Source organism: Salmo trutta, chromosome 19, assembly GCF_901001165.1.
Source record: "Salmo trutta chromosome 19, fSalTru1.1, whole genome shotgun sequence".
Taxonomy (NCBI): Eukaryota; Metazoa; Chordata; class Actinopteri; order Salmoniformes; family Salmonidae; genus Salmo; species Salmo trutta.
Window position 1 is genome coordinate 52803237 of NC_042975.1, and position 24403 is coordinate 52827639.

The following is a 24403-nucleotide window of genomic DNA, read 5'->3' on the forward strand; positions in this document are numbered from 1 at the left end:
GCCCTGTTTTAGGTCAGTTAGGATCACCACTTTAGTCTAAGAATGTGAAATGTCAGAAGAATAGTAGAGAATGATTTATTTCAGCTTTTATTTCTTTCATCACATTCCCAGTGGGTCAGAAGTTTACATACACTCAATTAGTATTTGGTAGCATTGCCTTTAAATTGTTTAACTTGGGTCAAACGTTTCAGGTAGCCTCCCACAAGCATCCCACAATTAGATGGGTGAATTTTGGTCCATTCCTCCTGACAGAGCTGGTGTAACTGAGTCAGGTTTGTAGGCCTCCTTGCTCGCACACGCTTTTTCAGTTCTGCCCACCAATATTCTATAGGATTGAGGTCAGAGCTTTGTGATGGCCACTTCAACACCTTGACTTTGTTGTCTTTAAGCTATTTTGCCACAACTTTTGAAGTATGCTTGGCGTCATTGTTCATTTGGAAGACCCATTTGCCACCAAGCTTTAACTTCCTGACAGATGTCTTGAGATGTTGCTTCAATATATCCACATCATTTTCCTGTCTCATGATGCCATCTATTTTGTGAAGTGCACCAGTCCCTCCTGCAGCAAAGCAACCCCACAACATGATGCTGCCACCCCCTGTGCTTCACGGTTGAGATGGTGCTCTTCGGCTTGCAAGCCTCCCCCTTACCGATGGTCTTTATGGCCAAACAATTCTATTTTTGTTTCATCAGACCAGAGGACATTTGTCCAAAAAGTACGATCTTTGTTCCCATGTGCAGTTGCAAACTGTAGTCTGGCTTTTTTATGGCAGTTTTGGAGCAGTGGCTTCTTCCTTGCTGAGCGGCCTTTCAGGTTATGTTGATATAGGACTCCTTTTCATGTGGACGTAGATACTTTTGTACCTGTTTCCTCAAGCATCTTCACAAGGTCCTAAATAAAGTGTTAGACCTCAGTATTGTAACCTCTATCCATGTAGTTTGACGGTAGATTGTTATCCTATTAGATTATTGTTTGATGAATGCATTTAAACTTAATATGTTGATGCAATTTGGCCTCAACTTGGAACTTCTGTATTTTACAACATTGAACATGAATGTTCTATATGATGCTACTTGAAACTGCAAATGAATAATAACTGCAAAATTGGAAGTGATGCTTTTTATCCCCCTCTATTATTTGTATTTCTCACCAAGAATGGAAATTGTTAGTTTTTTTATCACTGGCCTACACACAATTTCCCATAATGTCAAAGTGGAATTATATTTTTTTTACATTTTACAAATGAATTAAACATGAAAAGCTGAAATGTCTTGAGTAAATAAGTATTCAACCCCTTTGTTATGGCAAGTCTAATTAAGTTCAGGATCAAAGATTAGCTTAACAAGTTGCATGGACTCAGTCTGTGTGCAATAACAGTGCTTAACATGATTTTTGAATGACTACCTTATCTCTGTACTCCACACATACAATTATCTGTAAGGTCCTTCAGTTGAGCAGTGAATTTCAAACACAGATTCAACCACAAAGACCTGGGAGATGTTCCAATGCCTTGCAAAGAAGGGCACCTATTGGTAAATAAAAAAGCAGACATTGAATGTCCCTTTTGAGCATGATGAAGTTATTCCTTACACTTTGGATGGTGTAACAATACACCCAATCACTGCAAAGATACATGCGTCCTTCGTAAATCAGTTGCCGAAAAGGAAGGAAACTACTTAGGGATTTCATCATGAGGCCAATTTGTGACTTTAAAACAGTTACAGAATTTAATGGCTGTGATAGGAGAAAACTGAGGATGGATCAACAACGTTGTAGTTACTCCACAATACTAACCTAATTGACAGAGTGAAAATAAGGAAGCCTTTACAGAATAAAAATATTCCAAAACATGCATCCTGTTTCCAACAAGGCACTAAAGTAATACTGCAAAAAATGTTTTCTCATGAAGACAAAGTGTTATGTTTGGGGAAAATCAAATACAACACATTACTGAGTACTACTCTACATATTTTCAAGCATAGTGGTGGCTGCATCATGTTATGGTTATGCTTGTAGTCGTTAAGGACTGGGGAGTTTTTCAGGATAAAAAATAAACGGAATGGAGCTAAGCACAGGCAAAATCCTAGAGGAAAACCTGGTTCAGTCCGCTTTCCACCAGAGTTACAGTTTTGACTTAAATCTGCTTGAAAATCAATGGCAAGACTTGAAAATTGTTATCTAGACATGACCACCAACACATTTGACAGAGCTTGAAGAATTTTGAAAAGAACAATGGGTATATATTGTACATTCCAGATGTGCAAAGTTCTTAGAGACTTACCTGGAAAGACTCACAGCTGTAATCGCTGCCAAAGGTGATTCTAACCTTCACAATTTACCAGTAAGTATTGACACAGGGGTGTAAATGACATATTTCTGTATTTCATTTTCAATAAATGTGCAAACATTTCTAAAAACATGCGTTCACTTTGTCATTAAGGGGTATTGTGTGTAAAAAAAAATGTAATCCATTTTGAATTCAGTCTATAACAACAAAATGTGGAATAAGTCAAGGTCTATGAATACTATCTGAAGGAACTGTAACATAATACATAGGCCTGTATATAAATGCAACAAAAAAAACAATAAGCATTAAAAAATATATATACATTTGGACATACAAATAGTATGCTATATGGCCAATATGCCTCACAATTGATTCATATTATAGCTCCCCAAGCCCTGAGTGCATTCTTTCCACCAGCTGCTCTGATATAACAAATTAAATCGGTGAAAGCAATATGGCAGAAGTCTGCTATAGTGATGTGTGTGTATCTATCCAGTGCTTTCTCAGATCAGATATAGTGGAAAGAAAGTGTGGAGATTTACCGACACTTGGTTCAATTTGTTAGTGTTGTTGCCATGAAAAATAGACTGTTCACCTTTGAGAAGGATTACGTGGGGGAAAAGAATAACAAGCACACAGTAGTTTACATCCATTCAGTGTCCATGCGTTACATGAGGCAGCGCTGCAGCTATTTCTGTTCAGGCAATTCATAAGGCAGCCGCACTTGAAGGGTCCTTCTAGCTGGAGGTGACATTCGCAGTTGCAGCAGACAAGCCGGTAAGTGAAGTCGTGAAAATTGCTCAAAATAAAGCATCATGGCACAGGCAGTCCAGAAACTGGTGGCCAAAGTACCTACTTTGATCGGAGGTAAGTCGAATTATTTTGTTTGGACATTAGCTAAACCTTGACGGTTTTAAACATGCATGTTATTGCAGTTCAACTTATAGTCAAGCTTGCATGGCCTGGTTCTGCTGTCAATGTTAACTACGTTAACACATTCTTCCGACTGCAACTAACTACTCAGACTTTAACTAGCTAACGATTGACAACTAACAAGCCGGAGATGTGTTGGGTCATTGTCCTGTTGAAAAACAAATGATAGTCCCACTAAGAGCAAACCAGATGGGATGGCGTATCACTGCAGAATGCCATGGTAGCCATGCTGGTTTGGAGTGCCTGGAATTCTAAATAAAACCCTTGAATGAGTAGCCCAAATAAATGCTAAACTATTCCTTACAAGCCAGAATGTTAAATTACATTTAAACTTACTCTACAGGTTGTCTGTGCGGTTTGTCCTTCAACAGCTCGAAATATGGTTTGGTTTGGCACTGAGGTAAAGTTAGTTTAATATTTGGTTCTCTTGTCAATAGCTATTGAACAAAGCATGCCATGAAATGGTATTCCGAATTGTGAGGATGGTGAACAATCAACACTTACCTTTTTTTCATTCTGATTTCAACCCTCAAATCTAAAATGTTTTTGAAATGTGGATTGTTCTCCACTGATTCAGAATATACCATTTTCATTGTCATGGCATACTTGTTTCAATAACTATTGACGAGAACCAAATGTCCAATAAAACACCTCTGTGCCAACCCATGTAGAACCGAACCATATACCTACCGGCTCTCTAAAAATGTGGGTAAACGATACTTTTCTGTGGATATTTTGTTCAGCAGCTGAAGGACAAACCGCAGACAACCAGTAGAGTTCTTTTTTATTTTTATTTTATACATGTAATTGTATCCAACATTCTGTCTTGAAGGGAATATTTCCACAATTTTGCAGGCATTAGCTTCAGGTTGTGTATATCACCTGTAAACTCTTATGCTAGCTATGTTTCTTGTCTAGCTTGACCCAACTGTTCAGCAGAGGACACATTTCACGACATGTACATTGTTCTTTCAGCCGCTGCCACCTACTCCAAGCCCCGTCTAGCAACCTTCTGGCACTATGCTAAAGTCGAGCTCGTGCCCCCTTCCCCTGCCGAGATTCCCCAGGCCATTATTGGAATCAAAAACATTGTCACCGGTGTCAACAGTGGACGCCTTGGACAGACCACAGTAAAGGTGAAAACTGGGAAGATTGTTTGAATTAATGCAATACTGTATAAGTAGCTAACTAATTCATTATTTTGCCAAATGGACTCTGAGTGTGGGTGTTTGTGACCTATCCAAAGTCTAACAAGTAGTCCCTTCATAAACAAAATAAGTGCTTCTTAAGATTGACATAAGCCACAATCCACTGGAGTAGACATTAGGTCTACAGCGTAACTATTTGGGAAATATGGAATTGTTTCTGAATAGATTCACGTTTTAAGGTGTGACTTGCTGGTATCTGTGTGGCATTCATCTCAATGTGCTTTTGTTACAGGATGCATTCAGAAATGGATTGGTGTGCACTGAAGTGTTGATGTGGTTCTACATTGGAGAGTGCATCGGGAAAGGAGGCATTGTTGGATACGCCGTTTAAATCTGACTGTTTTGTTGCTCTGCTCTTAACTTCCACCTCAACTGTGGCGATCCAATTAATAAATGTATATTGTTTAAAGAACTTTAGCACTGTAACTTGGAACATTTACAACTCATGACACTACAGGACTGCTATCAAATATTGAAGTTGACAAATTTCTTCTGAAACAGTGGGAAATATACTGAACAAAAATAGAAACGCAACAATAAGATTTTACTGAGTTACAGTTCGAGGAAATCAGTTAATTTAAATACATTTGTTAGGCCCTAATCTATTTCACATAACTGGGAATACAGGTATGCATCTGTTCAGATGCCTTAAAATGGGACTCAAGATCTTGTCATGTTATTTGTGTATTCAAGTTGCCAATGGATAAAATGTAACTGTTCGTTGTCCGTAACTTATGCCTGCCCATACCATAACCCCACCATGGGACACTTTTTAATAAGTTGACAGCAAACTGCTCAACCGTACATGGTCTGCAGTTGGATGGACTGCCATATTCTAAAGCAAGTGGGTTAACTGCCTTGTTCAGGGGCAGAACAGATTTTTACCATGCCAGCTTGGATTTGATCTAGCCCAATGCTCTAACCATTAGGCTACCTGCCGGCCCAGGTGTAATGTAATGATCATGCTGTTTAGTCAGCTTCTTTATATGCCACACCTGTCAGGTGGATGGATTTTTCTTGGCAAAGGAGAAATGCTCAACAGGGATATAAACATAATGAGAGCAATAAGCTTTGTATATGGAACATTTCTGGGATTTTATTTCAGCTCATGAAACATGACCAACACTTTACATGTTGCATTTATTTTTCAGAATTTATAAAAAAGTAGACATTAACCATTTGTATGCACACAACAAAATATCCAAGTGCAGTTGGTTGAAAGATTTAATTGCTGGTTACCTTTGCCACCAACTCTGGAAATAGGGTGGAATTATGTTTTGGAAAAGCACAAGTGCAGCTGATTGATTAAAGTTAAACATTCCTGTGCGTGTAAAATAAAAAGACGGGTCAGTGGTTGCAGAGCATCTAGTGGAGTCTAAATCCAACCTTTGATAGATGAAGCTTGGGTTCGGGATGATATTAAGTAATGATAGACATCTCCTCTCGCTCCCGGCTCTCTGACAGTGTTTGCACAATGTTCTCCAAGTACCTGCGGAACCCCTGCCGCACACCCTCAGGATCTTCCTCCAGGTTAGAGTGACTCAATGGTAACCTGTTCAAATGCGAAGCTACACACATGAAACATGTCAAAGAAATCCAACTGATAATTGCCCTCATTAGTATGAATTGAAAAGCAGTGGTCTATGGCCTGTCTAAAGGCCCAGTGCAGTCAAATGTGATTTTCCTGTTATTTTTTTTACACGGGTTGGAAAAACTGATGTAGTTTTACTGTAAGGGCTGTTTGAAAAGAGAGCCTGAAATTTCCACCTGTTGTGGTGGGATGGAGTTTTGGCCTTCCTGGTGACATCACCAGGTAGTATAAGTTAATATACCAATACGAGTTTTAAACCTTTCAAAAACAGCTAGTTCAGGTTACATATCACTCCCATTAGGCTCATCCAATTAGGTCCCTTACTCAAACCCCTCCCAGACAGTCCTAGCAAAATTCTTGCTTGAGAAATAGGTATTTGTTAAGCTACTTTTACAATTTTATTTGGAAAATATAACAGTAAGGTACTTAATTGTTACTTATACATGATTTGATAGAGAACTGCTACATTTGGCCTTAAGTGGCATGATGAAGAGAACTGCTACATTGGGCCTTAAGTGGCATGATGACAAATGGCATGTACTCGCATAAGGTTGCTTTAGCAGTGGGGGCATTGGAAATATTGAAATGTCATTCAAAGGAAAGATACTCCTACAGTGCACTAGAAAAAGATACAATGTAACAAGCTTGTTGATAATTAGTCCTACCTAGGTTGGGTCGTCCGTTATCTACTCCACTGCCAGGCTTGTGGTGGGCCATCAGTAGACACTGGCTGTCCTGCAGCCCCTGTGAGGAGATGAACATGGAGTACCATGTCTCTACTTCCGTTAGGTGGCGTGGCATGTCTGGGTTGAACACTATCACCACACCATTGGAGTCTTTAATCAATGCTGGCCAGCATGACTCAAACCTGCATCGGAAGTGACAAGTTGGTAGAATTGTAGCTTTGATTAGATTGACATAACTGCAATGCAGTACTCTTTGCTGTGAATGGTGATGGACAGATTAATAAATTACACTGAAACGGTTATTTGACTGTTTTTGCGAGTTTGTGTTAGGTGTACAGTTCAGCTGTGGAAATGGGTTTGAAAAGTGTTTGAAATGGCCCTATTGGTCCTTACTTGAAATCTCCAGCACAGTCCCAAAGTTCCACCTCACATGTCGAGGATTTGTCCCCACCTCCCTCATTCTGAGATTCAAACTCCAGTATCCTTGGAACAACACAATGGTTAAATGGTGCACAAGCCATCATTTGGAGTTGTAAACATCAGCTACCAAGCTTTTGCTGATTGACAAATCTGATGCTGGGACTGGGAGATGTGAGTCCGATTTACCTGACACCTTGAGTAGGACAGTATTCCCCTCCTACTGTCTCCACTGTGTCAGAGAGAAAGTTGGCTAGAACTGTTTTTCCAGACTGAAACACAATGGAAGATCTGTTTCATCAATTTTCACTGGAGAGATAGCTGGCAATATCTTTAATTTACAACCCATCTAACCTAGCCTGGTCTCACATCGGTTTGTACTCTTGCCAACTCCATTGCTATAATTGCCAAGAGAGTGTTTGGAATGCCAATTCCATAAGGAGTAGTCAAAGAGAGCAGAAACAGACTGGCACCCATGCTACATCGTACCCAATGAATCCAAACAATTCATCATTGCTAGCCAGCTCAAGCCAGCCGCAAAAGAAATACCTTATGTGTAAATAGCTCTTTCGTCTTACCTCACTTGGTCCAATTAAAAGTAGTTTTGCTTTGAACATCTCCCCTTCTCTTGTTTTGATAGCGTGTCCAGATTAACGTTAGCTAGCTGCTAGGCGTTGCTGGCTGAACAAATCTGCTAACGTTAGCTAATTATCAGTACCAGACTGCTAAATGCAAGCTACTCAACAATGGAAAAGGTAGATAACTAGCTTTTAAAACAACATGCAAACTTTCTTCTAATTCCAATACTTTATAGTTCTAGCACAATATATAGCTAACACGTACACCATCCCTTGCTAAATAGCTAGTGATGACGTGTGTAAACATGTTCGTCATCTCTATGGTTTCCAAGGCAGACGGGTGGCCCCAGGGTTGCCAGGTATTAAGAGCATTGACCACTCAAAACCAGCGAACAAATCCTGTAAACTAGCACTTTTTTTCTGAAGCAAGAGTAGATGCCACATTTATCCAATAAACCCTTTTCCATAACGTTATTGAGCGAAGTAATTTGTAACGATGTCTCCATCAAATAATTATTATTGCCAGTTTAACGTGAAATGAAGGAATTTGTCTATGCCACAAGAGAAAAGATCATTCAACCTTATTACTCCCCAGACCATTTTCCATTAATGGATGTCGATTTAAAGTGGAATTGACAGCGTTTCAGCAACATAAAATCGGATTAAAATCTGACCATATACACCCCCGGGAATAATATGCCACAATTTTTTCTTCTTCTATTTTCTGACAAGTGAGCACTTGGTCTTTTTTATTGTCATAAATTCATAGAATCAAATCAAATTGTATTTTTCTAATGTGCCGAATACAACAGGTGTAGACTTTACAGTGAAATGCTTACTTACCAACAATGCAGTTTTAAGAGAAAAATATTAAGAAAGTATTTACTAAATAAACTGAAGTAAACAATAAATAAATACAAATACAATTAAAAAGAAGAAAATAGAATGTTTGGGAATTACGTATTCTATTTTATAACCACTTCATATAAGGTCTGTGTTTTTTTTGTAGTCTTTAAAAAAAAAATCAAAATACAGATCAACAATTTACATTTTTACATCATACAAAACAGAACGCAGGTATTAACGAGAAAATACTAGAACAAACAAAAAATATAAAAAATAAACAATTCTAGTGCAATTGTAGTCACTCTGAAAACATCTTATTGTAATGATTTAGGAAAATGTTATTCTTGTTATTGTTCACTAGGGTTAATATTTTAATTAAATAGTTAAATTCAATCAACATTTTTTTAAATTTTGGTATGGAATTTTAGAATTTTAGTTTGTGTATGAAGTATTTGGCAACAAGAATAAAAAATCACAATTTCAGTGGTCTTGTTATCATTGCAATAGTAACATATTATATATTTTTATATCTTACAAGCATTTCGCTACACTCGCATTAACATCTGCTAACCATGTGTGACAAATAAAATGTGATTCTCACCTTCTTTTTCACAGAAAACGCAGATATCATCAATAGCCACAAATTTGGATATCATAGAATTACATGGATATATTGTATGTAAAATTTTGAATTGCACTTCCTTAACTTTGTTTGGTATACAATATTTGTACGGCCTTAACCATGCATTTTTCCAGACAATGTCAGGTATAAGCATGTTCCAGAAAAACCTTCCGCTCGGTGTAAGTTGGTTTTGTGAATGAAGAATTTGTCTTATATATTTATTACAACAAGATTTCTCAAGTAAGCCTACGCCTTCCGATCTGAGTTCTGGATAAACTTTGTGATCATTACCAAAGCTAAGATGAGTTTTCATTAGTGTAGTTAGACCACTGGGAACGGCTTTGATCACAGAAATAAACTCTCTGAAAGGTATTGGAAACTCTTTCAATGTTATAAATTGTTCATATGTGAGAATATTACCCTTGTTGTCGAAAACATCAAGAACAAAGTCAATATTCCTCTCATGCCAGCTGGGGTAGAACAATGACTTATTCCTTACAGTTATGTCTGAATTATTCCACAAAAGAGCTTTATGTGGGGAAAAATTGTGCAGGAAACATATTTTCCAGGCCATTAAAGCTTGTTGGTGAAACCTAGCCAATTTAGCAGGTAATCTTTCAGGAATATAATTACATTTCAGTAAAAATTGAAGACCTCCCAACTTATTAAAGACATTATTTGGAATGAAATACCATATTGAATCAGTATTGATCAAACATCTTTTCAACCAGTTTATCTTGAAAGTGTTATTTATGTCAACAAAATCCAACACTTCTAGACCGCCTTCAGCTCTTTTGTTAGAAAGGACTGACTTTTTTAGTTTGTGAGACTTATTTTTCCAAATGAAGGTCTTATTGATCTTTTTACAAGTAGCAGGATTTACACATAACGATAATGAGGGGTACACAAAACGAGACAGTCCCTCTGCCTTGGACAGAAGTACTCTCCCAAGTATAGAAAGATCTCTTTGTAGCCAATTATTGAATATATTTTTGGTTTTCTTAATTTTAGGAGAGAAATTCAAATGTTGTCTGACTAAGTGGTTTTTTGACAGATGTATTCCTAAATATTTAACACAGTCCTTTACAGGAATATTTCCTATTTCTTCATCATCAGAGTCAAATAAACATAACATTTCACATTTAGAAACATTCAGTTTTAATCCTGATGCAATAGAAAATGCAGTTATAGCATTAAGGGCATAAACGACCTGGTCTTTGTCTCTTAAGAAAAGAGTAGTATCATCAGCCAGTTGGGAAATGTTGATTTCTTTGTTAAAAATGGTTAAGCCATACAAATTTGCATTATTCAGAGTATCTAGAGATAGAAGTTCCACAACCAAAATGAATAAAAATGGCGAAATTGGGCATCCCTGTCGTACACTTCTGTTGTTACTGAATCTTTTGGAAGTATTAAGGTTTAGTAACACAGAACTATTTATATCTTTGTAAAACATGCGAATTACTGATAAAATTTTCACCAAATCCAAAAAGTTTAGGAGACCTAAAGAGGAATTCATGTTCAATTGTGTCAAAGGCTTTACAGAAGTCCAAAAATAAGACAACCACATCTGAGTCAATTGCATCTGAATAATCTATAAGGTCCAAGCCTAAACGAATGTTTGAGTTTATGTGACGGCTCTTCATAAATCCTGTTTGAGTCTCATTTATAATGGTATCTATTCCTTTCTTTAATCTTTTGGCATAAACCAGAGCAATCAATGTGTAATCAATATTTAATAAAGTAATTGGTCTCCAATTGTCAATGAGAGAAGGGTCTTTATCGGGCTTCGGAATCAATGAAATAAGGCCCTGTTTCATAGTGGAGACCATTTCCCCACTTTTAATGCAATCTTGAAACATATTAAAAATCTGGTCTTCTTGTAACTTTTTTTTATTTCACCTTTATTTAACCAGGTAGGCAAGTTGAGAACAAGTTCTCATTTACAACTGCGACCTGGCCAAGATAAAGCAAAGCAGTTCGACACATATAACAACACAGAGTTACACATGGAGTAAAACAAACATACAGTCAATAATACAGTAGAAAAATAAGTCTATATACAATGTGAGCAAATGAGGTGAGATAAGGGAGGTAAAGGCAATTCATAGGCCATGGTGGCGAAGTAAATACAATATAGCAAGTAAAACACTGGAATGGTAGATTTGACAGTAGATGAGTGTGCAAAGTAGAAATACTGGGGTGCAAAGGAGCAAAATAAATAAATAAATACAGTAGGGGAAGAGGTAGTTGTTTGGGCTATTTATAGATGGGCTATGTACAGGTGCAGTGATCTGTGATTAGAATTAGAATTAATTAATATCAGAAAAGCCTCTGAGTATTTGTTGCTTAAATCCTGTACTTTCCTGGTAAACAGGGTCTTATTAGGAGCATGTGAGTTATGTCCGTATACATTACAAATGATGAAAATAGCATTGTCAAGTTGAACAGTTACTATGACCCATCTCCCGTCTTGTGAAGATGTGGATTCTAGAACGTCACCTTTAAACTTGTGAATAAGTATCTAAACACCAGCAGAATGATTTGATCCATGACTGAAATAGGCCTTATCTTCCCATATAAGGTGTGTTTCGTGTAGATTTACCCTAGTGTGACGTTTTGATAACCGCGCAAATCTATCTCGGACAAGTTAACTTGTGTCAACATATTTGCCTATAAATAACGTTAGTCTTTAATGAGCTAGCCAGCTACTTTTTCACATGATGACATGCTAGCTAGCATGAGCCCACCAGGGAAGCTATATTTAGCTAGCTAGCAAGATAACTCACCGTTCGTGTAGTCAAGACTTGCTAGCTAACATTAGGCCAGCGCCATGGCAAGGACAGTTGGTTTGCTAGCATGTCAACACTTAGAAAAGTCTGACTCCACAAACAGTGAGGTAATGTTAACTGCCTGGCTAAATATCGCCTTGTAGTTAGGAACCTTGGTTGGCTAGTTAGCTACATTAGCTAAAGTTGGCTAGCTAGCTTACAAAACTACTTAATGTTTTCCCCTTACAAAACATAAACGGTTGTACATGACTAATCAAATGACCTGTGAAGTCAGTTAGAAATGTCAGCAGGGATGGAAATTAAGCTAGCCCAAGGCTAGTACTTTTCAGACTGCTAGTAGACAATGTGCCAAACTAGCCTGACACAGCAGTGACATTTTGCCTTTACAAACCACAGATTTGAACCTGAATGTAGAAATCGTGGTCTGCTGGCCAGTGCCCAAAATCCTTGTTACATCCCTGCATGTCGATTGCTTTCAGAAGATTTCCCTACCTATCACTGTTGATCCTCCTCAATGACCTTACGGCTGAGGGTTTTAACTTTCCTCTTGAGAATTAGAATCAGAAGTACAGTCATATAGCTCATCACAATACTTTGCCTCTTCAGACAAATAGTACCCTAGACTGTCCTGATCTAGTTGATAATTCCAGATAATGCCTCCATCCCAGTAGAAATGTCCCATCCACATAGTATGATTTTAGATCTGCAGATAGACAAAAGCCCAGTTTATTTTACCCTTACTATAGTCAAGTCTGTGGGTTATGGTATTTTAATATAGATGTTACCATTTAGGTAATCAACTTTTGCTAGCTAAGTTTTATTTATTCTTTTGTCTTTCAGATGGAAGGACCGGAAACCCAGTGACAACACTCGGGTCTGGCCCTGTATTTACTAGAAAACGTAGCTCATCCACCATGGCAGAAGAGGAAGATCCAGACTGTTGATTGGGAAAACAAGAACAGACAATGAAAGTTGAGTGTTGAGGGACCACTTGTCACATTGTCCAAGATGGGTTTGTGTTATGATAATGTATTTTCTGTCCAGATTGATACAGCATTGAAAAAGACCCACCACTGACAAATGTCTCTTTGTTTTTCAGTCCAACAGGAATGCATCCCTCAGGCCATCCAGTGCATGGACATCCTGTGCCAGTGTGATCTGAGCGCACACGTCCAGTTGTAGAGCCTAGCAGATCGAGCCTGTGGATGGGCAGGTCAGTAACTCATCAAATAAGATGCAATATTGTGTAAAACATTGAATTTCTAGATGCATCAACATTTTGACTTTGTCCTTTTCCCATGTTTTAGACATGAGGCGTGACATGCTCAACATCAGGCTCACCCCACGAGAAGCTGTGCATGATTAATTCCACCCTCAGCAAGGAGATCTGAGGGTACTCTCACTCTGGGGGTAAGACAAAATGTAAGCATCACAGATATACATTTCCACTGTGCCCATGATAAAATGCAATGTGAATTGTGTTGTACTACTGAATCAATGAAACTGAGGAGATGCACTCAAACCAGACTTTGTGATTGAACTTACGTTAACTAAATGTCTTTAGTTGGCTGCTTTGAGTAACACTTGTATGTAATATAACCTATTCTAGGAGCCTATTGTTTAAATGATCTTCATTCATTATTGACTTGTTTTTCAACAAGGTCAGGTACAGGCAGGGGTAACTGGGTCCTTAATAATTTTAACTTGTTATGGATAGGGGGCAGTATTTTCACGGCCGGATAAAAAACGTACCCGATTTAAAACCTCTCTAGGGTAGGTGGCACGAAATCGTCCCAACTACGTAACAGCCAGTGGAATCTTGTGGCGCGTTATTCAAATACCTTAGAAATGCTATTACTTCAATTTCTCAAACATATGACTATTTTACACCATTTTAAAGACAAGACTCTCGTTAATCTAACCACACTGTCCGATTTCAAAAAGGCTTTACAAAGAAAGCAAAACATTAGATTATGTCAGCAGAGTACCCAGCCAGAAATAATCAGACACCCATTTTTCAAGCTAGCATATAATGTCACATAAACCCAAACCACAGCTAAATGCAGCACTAACCTTTGAGGTTTTAAGCAAGTAAGACACGGGGTAAGAAATCATTTCAACATCACAGATATAAATGTCCGCTGTGCCCATGATCAAGTTAACTACATTACTTTAGTTGGCTGCTTTGAGCAAAACGTGTATTTAATATAACCTATTCTGGGAGCCTAGTGTGTGTATATGAACTATGTGAAATATTTTTGGACCATTAAAACAGGTACTGACAGGAGGAGAAATATGAGTTTGTCTGTGGTTGTCACGATGGATGGGGATGAGAAGAAGAAGGCACAAATAGGTGTTGTCAGCCATAAAACTTTAAAGAAGAAGAAGAAGAAGAAGCCTATGAGCAGAGAACACTAGACAAACATTGTCTTGAAGTAGAATTACAGAAATACTGTATCATTGTGGTGTTAAAACCTAACTTGAAGCTGCTTCATTGGGCATGTTGTCTATATGGATAAAACATATGTTTGAGTTGATAAATACACAGGAATATAAATTAATTTAGCAAAAAGACATGCAAGACTACTGTAACGGCAATCCTTTCAAACATGTTTTTATTATGGTAGGCTAAATAATTAATATTAGTGACTATCTCTAACACTCACTCAGAATCACTGTGTTTTGTCATGCAGGACTGTTCATAGCACAAGGCCCAAATAAATCATTGTTGTGATTATTTAGGCTGTTCATGTCTCACACTAAACACTATTGAGGCCATTGTAAAAATCCATGGGGCTTGCCTTCACTGATATTCAGCATCAAACAGTCACTGGAATGACGCAAATAATAATCTCCTAGTTGATTTAACAGGTCCTAAAACAGCTTATGTAACTTTAACATCAAACAGATTCTCCTCAAGAAAAATGCCTCATTTGATTTGACAGCTCACAAACTAATCAATAATTTAATGTAAAATAATGATGATAATATAAACAATTTGTACTATAATTAGCCACAACTGAAGTTCCCTTTGGGGGGAAAAATACAATTATTTTATTAAATTAAAAAATAAGGGTACATGCAGCCTTTGATTTGCCTTGACAATAAATTGCAAGTTGATTACATGTTAGACAGATTAGGTCAAAGGCACACAAATATGAAGTCAAAGTTTATTGGTCACGTTTACACATTTGCATCGCAGGTACAGCGAAATGTTTCAAGCTCTAACAGTGCAGTAATACCCACATCAATACATTTTTTTTTAAACCTAATACACACATAATCATGAAAAACGAAGAAATATCAGAATGAGCAATGTCAGAGACCGGAATATACTGCATATGTAACAGTGTAGATTCCGTCCCTCTCTTCGCCCCAACCTGGGCTCGAACCAGGGACCCTTGCACACATCAACAACTGACACCCACGAAGCATCGTTACCCATCGCGCCACAAAAGCCGCGGCCCTTGCAACGCAAGGGGAACAACCACTTCAGGTCTCAGAGCGAGTGACGTCACCGATTGAAATGTTATTAGTGCGCCCCACCGCTAACTAACTAGCCATTTCACATCGGTTACACTCACCCCCCTTTTGACCTCCTCCTTTTTCCGCAGCAACCAATGATCCGGGTCACGGCACCAATGTAACAGTGTAGGTTCCGTCCCTCTCTTCGCCCCAACCTGGGCTCGAACCAGGAACCCTTGCACACATCAACAACTGACACCCACAAAGCATCGTTACCCATCACGCAACAAAAGCCGCGGCCCTTGCAACGCAAGGGGAACAACCAAATCAGGTCTCAGAGCGAGTGACGTCAACCGATTGAAACGCTATTAGCGCGCCCCACCAATAACTAACTAGCCATTTCACATCGGTTACACATATACTGCATACAGTATGTATATACACACACACACACACTACATGACCAATAGTATGTGGACACCTGCTCGTCGAACATCTCATTCCAAAATCATGGGCATTAATTTGTAGTTGGTCCCCCCATTGCTGCCTTAACAGCCCCCACTCTTCTGGGAAGGCTTTCCACTAGATGTTGGAATATTGCTGCGTTCCAATTCATCCCAAAGGTGTTCGATGGGGTTGAGGTCAGGGCTCTGTGCAGGCCAGTGAAGTTCTTCCATACCGATCTCGATATATGGACCTCGCTTTGTGCACAGAGGGCATTGTCATCCTGAAACAGGAAAGGGCCTTCTCCAAACTGTTGCCGCAAAGTTGGAAGCACAGAATCGTCTAGAATGTCATTGTCTGCTGTAGCATTAAGATTTCCCTTCACTGGAACTAAAGAGTCTAGCCCCAACCATGAAAAACTGCCCCAGACCATTATTCCTCCTCCACCAAACTTTACAGCTGGTACTATGCATTGGGGCAGGTACCATTCTTTCTGGCATCCACCAAACCCAAATTCGTCTGTCGGACTGCCAAATGGTGAAGCGTGATTCATCACTCCAGAGAACGCGTTTCCACTGCTTCAAAGTCCAATGGCGGCGAGCTTTACACCACTCCAGCTGATGCTTGGCATTGCGCATCATGATCTTAGGCTTGTGTGCGGCTGCTTGGCCATGGAAACCCATTTCATGAAGCTCCCGACAAACAGTTCTTGTGCTGACATTGCTTCCAGAGGCAGTTTTGAACTTCAGTAATTGAGTGTTGCAACCGAGGACAGACGATTTTTACGCTCTACGCGCTTCAGCACTCGGTCCCATTCTGTGAGCTTGTGTGGCCTACCACTTTGCGGCTGAGCCCTTGTTGCTCCTAGATGTTTCCACTTCACAATAGCAGCACTTAGAGTTGACCGGGGCAGCTCTAGCAGGGCATAAATTTGACAAACTGACTTGTTAGAAAGGTGGCATCCTTTGACGGTGCCACGTTGAAAGTCACTGAGCTCTTCAGTTCTATTCTACTGCCAATGTTTTTATGGAGATTGCATGGCTGTGTGCTCAATTGTATATACCTGTCAGCAACAAGTGTGGCTGAAATAGCCAAATCTACAAATTTAAAGGGTGTACACATACTTGTGTGTGTGTATATATATATATATATATATATATGAGTAGTCATTTCATCTTTATTGAAAATAGTTATTCTAGTCATAAAAAGCTAACTGTTACATACAGTACAAACACATTTAGTTGGCCATGTAGATACTAGTTTTTCAAAATACCATTAGATAAAGAATACTTGATGTCAGATAAAGGTTATATGTTTACATACAGTGTAATTATTAGGACCTCTGCTCATTCAAATGTTTAGAAAATTCATAAAATAGAACTCTTGGATGGAGCAATGTGGCACAGTCAGTCTCAAAGAAAAACAACAAATTACAAATGATGCATAGGGCACCATGTGAAAAATAAAACAAAACGTTCTTTAAAAAATGGTGATTATATTTTTCATCAAGGAATAAGAGGCACATGTTAATGTTCATTTGAGTTGACAGATCTTGACCGAGGTTCCAACTCCAAAGCCGGGATAGAGGGGCTCCACAAACATGGTTTCGAACCTGTGCAGGAGAGTCATGTGGTTGCCTATACTGAAGAAGGCCAGGACCCCTGCCGAGTGGTCTAGGTAGACCCCTATCCTCGGTGAATGGGGCGCATTGATGGCTTTATCTACCCTGTTGTGCCAGGCTGAGTACCCTGTATCAGAACACAGCAGGCTCCAGGACTTATCATTATAGCCCAGCAGACACAGTGATCCTTTCCCCTTGCGGCTGATTCCCTTATAGGCCACCCCCATGGAGAACTCCCCGCTCCACTCGATCTCCCAGTAGAAGCGGCCACCAGACAGGGCCTCGCGGCACAGCACTTGCGCGAAGCTGTCAAACCTTTCCGGGGTGTCAGAGTAGGGCTGGAGGTCCCTGGTTCGGATCACCTTTCTGCTGCTGTCCGACAGGTGTAGCTCCTTGTAGGCTGTGCTGGGGTCCAGTCTCAGCTGGCAGAAGTCTGGGGGAGGGATGGAAGTGAAATGGGTCAACATTCGTGTTGTTCTGTGATACAGGTTTATGAGTCAACAGGTTTATGAAGAGATAATATGCCTGGTCCCAGATCTGGTTTGTACCATCTTGCCAACTCCTATGGTCATTGTTTGGCATGACAATGACCATAGGAGTTGGTAAGAAAGCACAAACAGATCTGGAACCAGGTTTGAGAGTAGATGCTAATTGAACAGATATGTACTTACATTTCAGAAACTCTGATCTGGTCTTGGGCTCTGGTGGAGGAGGGCTGTCCACTGTCATTACTTCTATGACTAGAAGGTGAAAATAGAAGACATTGTCTCAATGTCTATTCAAAACCACAGCACTGAATTTCTTCATAGGCCTTCACCTCCCAAACCATTACATTTTTTTTTTCTAGTGTGTGATCTAACTTTACACAATGAACAAACATCATATATACAGTAGACTGATCACAAGACTCACCTCTGCTGCTTTTCTCTCTCTTTTCTGTCGTATAAACAGGGACTTCGTTCACTGTGAGAGGCAATATAAAAGGTAATCAGCAAAACATTGAGTGTCTTGGCTATTGTTAACAGAATTTCAGATATACTGTGTATTGTTTTAAGATATAAAACAAATGATGGTCAATTAGACACTGGTTGTATATGTTCTAGTCTCACAGGTTAGACAATTGCTTCTGAAATATGACATGTGAAAGACTGGAAACGGAGACTATGTATGTTGTTTTGACCTGACTTGGAGATCTTCACAAGTTCCTCTCTACCCAGCTCCTCCAGACGATCCTTGATCTCTGCCACGGCTTTCCTGGCTGCGCTGAACGAGAAGTCTGGGTTCACCGACACTCTGGGGATAAAGCCATCATCCGTGGGAGTACACAGATAGTTGAAGTTCTGTATAAAAATAATCATGAGTGTCATCAAATAAGCATGTTCAAGGACCAACAATGAACGAGCAGCAGAGGAACATATTGTAGAGATCCATGACTTTGATTGCTGCTTAACATCATAGTCCTTTTTTAAACGATGGACCAAACATAAAATTGCAATATTGAACCTTTTACAGATCCAATTTTCTTGCACTTTACAATTTAGTGGACATCCACTGACCACTATAAGTGAATGTACCACAGAATATTCAGAACATACAGTATGTAATTGTATGTAGTCCTTTCAGTCTCACCTGTAGGAAGTGGATGTGGTCCTCAGTGCTGTACAGCTGTTTGAGTCCCGTCTCCTTCTTCTTCAGCTCATCTATCTCCTGCTCCAGCCTCTCCACCAGCCCCTCAGCCTGGTTGAACGCAGCCTTCTCGTTGATGCCAATCATCTTTGTCACCTCTGACCTCATTCTCTCGATGGAGCGGATCATATCCTCAAACATCTTCTCACTCTCCGCCATGGCCCTCCGGGCTGAGCTCTGGACAGGACAACACAGTTAATGATTCATTTCTCTCAGGTCAAGAGGCCTACACACATATGCTAGATGTACATTTCTAGACAAGACACAGTCATCATTGATACATCGTGAGTTACAGGCTGCCATGCAGAAGGTCATCACACATTAAGTTGATCTACATTTCTCTGCTTTAATTGGGAATAGGGAATGTAGTTTAAGAAGAAAATTATATCTGTTTTTTTAAACATTGAACATGACAGAGCAGTTATGAGTTGGTGTATGAAATAGAAGTTTCATCAGACAATGTTTTGAAGACATTTTCTCCTTACCTTTAGTGAGTCCACTGCTGTTCTCAGTTCCTCCAGCTCCTTCACCCTGTCCTGGCATTTCTGTCTGATCTCAGCTTGAGCAACTCCCAGGAGTTTCTGTTGAGGTGACACCACAGAATCATCAACACAATACCTCTTACAGGTGAGTCATAGGCGGCACCTTAATTGGGGAGGACGGGCTCTTAGTAATGGCAGGAACGGAATCAATGGAATGGTATCGAACACATCAAACACGTTTTCCATTCAGCAGCCTCCTGTGAGTGAATATTTAAGGGCCTTGCATGTCATTCAGTTCACGTTTAGTATCATTAGATTTGTTATGCCTTCCAACTTGGGCTTGATTATGTAATGTCACTGAATGGTTTATTTGTGGTTAACAGTGACAGTGGACAGCGTTATCTTGAGGGGCATTGCATGTGTTTATGTTATACTCTACAATTAAGATCGAATTCTTATTTCTCATACTGTTATTAGTTAATAGGTTGTTTTTTGTGTCTCTTTATGAAGTGAAAAAAACATATCTTATGTGACAAAGATGCAGTTATACAATGAGAGTAATAGTGCCTTTTCCCCATAACAAGCATCGCTCTAAAGATCTACTTAGAATGGGCGGCTTTATCTCCGAAGGAGGGGGAAAAAAGAGCCTCATGGAATCCTGACCATGCCAGGAATGTGAAACTACTGCTGTATGCCTGAGCCTGACTTCTAAAGAGATGTTTTAAGGTGCACACATACTGGCCTATACAGTATAGAGAGGAGAGGGAGAGCTAATTCAGCCTTTACTCAAAACCTACCAGCCCATTCTTCAAGATAAGCTCAAGGAATGTGGGGAATCTGGGGAGAGGGGATTGGGGGAAGAGAGGGAGGGGAGTGTGAAAGAGAAGGAGTGAAGCCATGGGAGAGGAGAGTCAGGTTGTAAATCTGGGGATGAGAGGAACCAGTCTCCCCATTTAGCAAACAGAAAGGCTGAATTATGGCCTTTGTAAAAAGCTTTGCTTCACAGTATTACGATGATGTCATATAAATGTCATAGATATTGGCGATAATAATGTAAAAGTAACATACTGTATATTAGTTTGATGTGGCCCAACTGTGGCTGTTTTAAAAACTGTAGCTTTTGACTGCCAATTCTGGCAGTCCATTCGAATGGAGACTGATTTGGATGCAGTGGCTGGTCATGGTCAGGTCAATGGTTTGTTGATCATAAATAGGACATGCGGTTAGACAAGGCCTTGATTCAGTCTCTGCATTCTGGTACAACTGCATTCCATTATCACCACCTCCACCATCCCCACTCCCACTACTAGGCCTAAACCCAGCCCCTTCCCACAGGTGGGTTTCAAAGTTCAGTCCAGGAAACTGGAGTCTCTAGTTTCTGTCATAATATAGCCCCAAATACACCAAACTAGAAACCCTGGGTCTGCCTTTGGTGTATTTGGGTCTTCCTGGGACTTGAGACCCCTGTTTGGAAGCTGGGAACATGGCTATCGGATCGGGAACACTGTCTCATCAAGCACAGCTGGAACACCACAAACCTTTACCACATATTAAGAACACATTCCTCGATCAAACTCACAGCTAATCAGAGAGCTGTACTTGTTTTGGATGTGTGAGTGTGTTTGCCTGACCTGTAGGAGTGGGTGGTAACGCTGGCTGGTTGGTAAGCTAGCTGGGTCAAAGTACAAACGTTGCAGAGGTGGTGGCAGTGGGTGGGGGTTGGGAATACTACACGTCTGCCTAACCCCACATTCCTGTATCATCAACACGCACCACCATAAGCCACTGGCCACTCACTCACATCCCTGTCCCGTATTTTCCCTCTGACTAACTACCTAGTTCTGTTCGCTCGCTGAGAGAAATGTGGTTCTTTAGGAGGGAAGGAGGCGTTGGTGAGTAAACCGTTAGTCAGTTAACCTTTGAGTCAGTTCTAGAACACTCCCCTTAAAGTGACTGTGCCTTGTACCTTCAGGGTGTACTGATTTCTGCCATATGACCGGCTGAACAAGTTATTTACATTGTATGTACAGTATCCAGATATCCTCACATCACAGTTATGATTTCAGTTTAAATTAATCATATTTTGATTTCAAAATACAAATCATTCTGTGAAAAATTGTAAACCTACAAGTCAAGGTCTGGATAGAAAGAAACATGTCTCCGCTCCTTACCTGTTTCTCACTCCTCTCTGCCTCGGCTGAGACGATGTCATGTCCCTTGTGTTCGCTGACAGTACAGATGGCACAGATACACATCTGGTCGGTCCGACAAAACAGCTCCAGGGACTTCTGGTGCTGGGGGCAGATCTTTCTGTCCAGGTTCCCCAGCTCGTCCACCAGCTTGTGCCTTTTGAATGTGGCTGACTCATAGTGGGGCTTCAGGTGCTTCTCACAGTATGAGGCCAGGCAGTTCAGGCAGGACTTAACAGCCTTGAGCTTCTTACCAGAGCAGTAGTCACAGGGCACGTCGGCAGGCCCAGCGAAGGTGCTCCCTGGGGGTGTGAGGTTTAGGTTGAGGTTGGCACCAGTCTTCTTGATCTTCTCTGCCACCTTGGTGAGCATAGTGTTGGGCCTGAGCACAGGCCTCTGGGTGAAGGTGATCTTACACTGGGGGCAGATGTAGATCCCTGTGTAGTCTGCCTCATTCCAGTAGCCGCTGATGCAGTCCATGCAGAAACTGTGTCCGCAGGGGATAGCCACGGGGTCCCTCAGCAGCCCCACACACAGTGGGCAGCTGAAGTAATCCGAAGACGTGGGATCAGCCATCGTCGCTACTCACTACACTACAAAAAACACTCAGAACTGTAGAGAGAGAGAAAGGCAGACAGACAGACAGAGGAATCCACAGAGGGATCTAACCAGTGCACTAGGGAGTCCGCCGTCCACAAGAGTGTGGCAGAGCCTGACAGAGACAGGACCTACTTGTATTTCTGAATTCCAGAGGTTATTGATTGAAAGCAGGCTCTACCCCTGTGCTGCCTGAGAGTATGTAGCGCTCAGCCCAGTTCAGATAAACAGGTTGAGCAAAGGCTGTAGGAGACTTAAAGGGAGGGGGAGAGAGCGAGGGGGCGGGCTGAAAGGAGATAAAAAATAGGGGATAGGCTGAGGCAGGGAGAATGAATGAATTGTAGCACACAGGGAGGCACTAACTGCTGCTAAATATGCCTGAATTTTTGGGGGGTTTTCAGTTTTTAGTCTGATTCAAATTCTTTAACTGTATTTGACTTGATAGTGTGCAAACTACACCGCAGGCTGGATCAGTTAATCATCGTTGTTTATTAGCTCCAAAGTTTTGTGTGCTGATCAGAGACAACGATACGGCATTGTTTTCAAATATAAACAGTTTTTCCCATTTTCACCCTCAAACTCAACTGGAACAGTGAACAGAATTACAGATGTCATAGGCCCTACATTAGATGCCGTTGAATAGACACAAATGCACATTTTGTGGAAGATCCGGTTTTGAAGGGGCTGGAGTCCACCCACTGAACAAACAAACCTGTTCCCACCACAAACAGGATAGAATAGGATACATTTCAAATGTCAGAGGGGATCTTTTTCTATCTTTTGCGACCCAAAACAAACAGCGGTACCTGTCACTGTTTGAACTGCCTGCCACAGGTGTTTTGACAAAGAGCAGTTAAGAGTTCAGGACAGAAGTTATTGTATATATTTAAACTGCAGCTTGTTGAACTAGTCTAACTGCCCATACAGGTGCATCCCAGGAGGTTGGTGGCATCTTAACTGGGGAGGAAGGGCTCGTGGTAATAGCTGGAGCAGAATGAGTATAATGGGTTCAAATACAGCAAGCACATGGTTCCAATGTGTTTGATGCCATTCCATTCGCTCCGTTCCAGCCATTATTGTGAGCGATCCTCCCCTCAGCTGCCTCCACCAGTGGTGCATGGAGTAGTAAAAGTAGATATGGTGTGTGTCAAACAGAGAGAGAAAAAAATGCTCATTAGAGGCAGCCAAAAGAGAACATTGCAATCACAGAAACATGTTTGACAAAACATTCCCATCTCTTACAGGTTTATCTGTCTGATGTCCATCTGAACGCTTCACATATTTTTAAGATATTGTGCCATGTAAAAATGCACATCTAGCCCATGACTTAAGTCCCCTTGTTACTTTAGTATTTGGTATGTACAGTATAAACATATCCTGTGTCTTTATTAGCTATAGTCTAAAACCAGCAGAGTCCATCTTTCAAGAAACACCTTGGTTTCTATATTGCCAAGTGTCATCCTATCCTCTTTCTCCCATGACAGGCTTATTTAGTAATATTACAGTAATATTACAAAGGCTTTAAAGGGTAAGCCTTTAAAGGGGCAATCTGTAGTTGCTACATACATTTTTGCAATTAAAAATTCATTATATGTACCCATTGATACTTGAAGAATATAACTTATAAATACCTCATGAGCTTATTTCAACTGTCATACCCAATCAGAACCCCAAATATAAGCTTGTTGTACTACAATGTTTGTAAACAAAGTAAATGTAAACAAACAATATATAGCCTCAAAACATGGTAAAACTATTTTCTATATCATGGATTGTCAGTCCTTGCATCCATAGCTCTGTTTATTAATTTGTCTATGACCTGACGAAGATCAAACTCGGATCAAAGCGTTGTCTTTTTTGTGTGTCTGATTATGTCACCATGGGAGCATACCAGAGTTGCTGACATTTCTTTGATACATTTCACCAGGCCCATCCCTCAGCTTTTTATCGAAACAGGG

At 40.2% G+C, this 24403-nt stretch overlaps 3 protein-coding genes and 1 long non-coding RNA gene across 4 annotated transcripts; 2 read left to right on the top strand and 2 right to left on the bottom strand.

The window, feature by feature from the left end:
- Positions 1–3000: 3000 nt before the first annotated feature.
- Positions 3001–4841, top strand: atp5l (ATP synthase, H+ transporting, mitochondrial F0 complex, subunit g). Its single transcript, XM_029701724.1, has 3 exons — positions 3001–3155; positions 4197–4357; positions 4662–4841. Exons 1-3 carry the CDS (start codon positions 3104–3106, stop codon positions 4758–4760), a joined length of 312 nt encoding a protein of 103 aa, XP_029557584.1. The 5' UTR covers positions 3001–3103; the 3' UTR covers positions 4761–4841.
- Positions 4842–5503: 662 nt separating this feature from the next.
- ift22 (intraflagellar transport 22 homolog (Chlamydomonas)) lies at positions 5504–8025 on the bottom strand. Its single transcript, XM_029701723.1, has 5 exons — positions 7702–8025; positions 7313–7395; positions 7100–7189; positions 6686–6888; positions 5504–5997 (listed from the first exon to the last, which is right to left on the bottom strand). The coding sequence occupies exons 1-5, from the start codon at positions 7738–7740 to the stop codon at positions 5849–5851; spliced, it is 564 nt and encodes a 187-aa protein (XP_029557583.1). The 5' UTR covers positions 7741–8025; the 3' UTR covers positions 5504–5848.
- A 3484-nt stretch (positions 8026–11509) lies between these two features.
- On the top strand, positions 11510–13464 carry LOC115154976 (uncharacterized). Its single transcript, XR_003867977.1, has 3 exons — positions 11510–11753; positions 12802–13174; positions 13269–13464. It is a non-coding gene; the product is annotated as an uncharacterized LOC115154976 (long non-coding RNA).
- Positions 13465–17027: 3563 nt separating this feature from the next.
- On the bottom strand, positions 17028–22666 carry ftr82 (finTRIM family, member 82). Its single transcript, XM_029701717.1, has 7 exons — positions 21831–22666; positions 19663–19758; positions 19121–19354; positions 18672–18831; positions 18404–18454; positions 18163–18231; positions 17028–17924 (listed from the first exon to the last, which is right to left on the bottom strand). Exons 1-7 carry the CDS (start codon positions 22422–22424, stop codon positions 17404–17406), a joined length of 1725 nt encoding a protein of 574 aa, XP_029557577.1. The 5' UTR covers positions 22425–22666; the 3' UTR covers positions 17028–17403.
- Positions 22667–24403: the final 1737 nt, after the last annotated feature.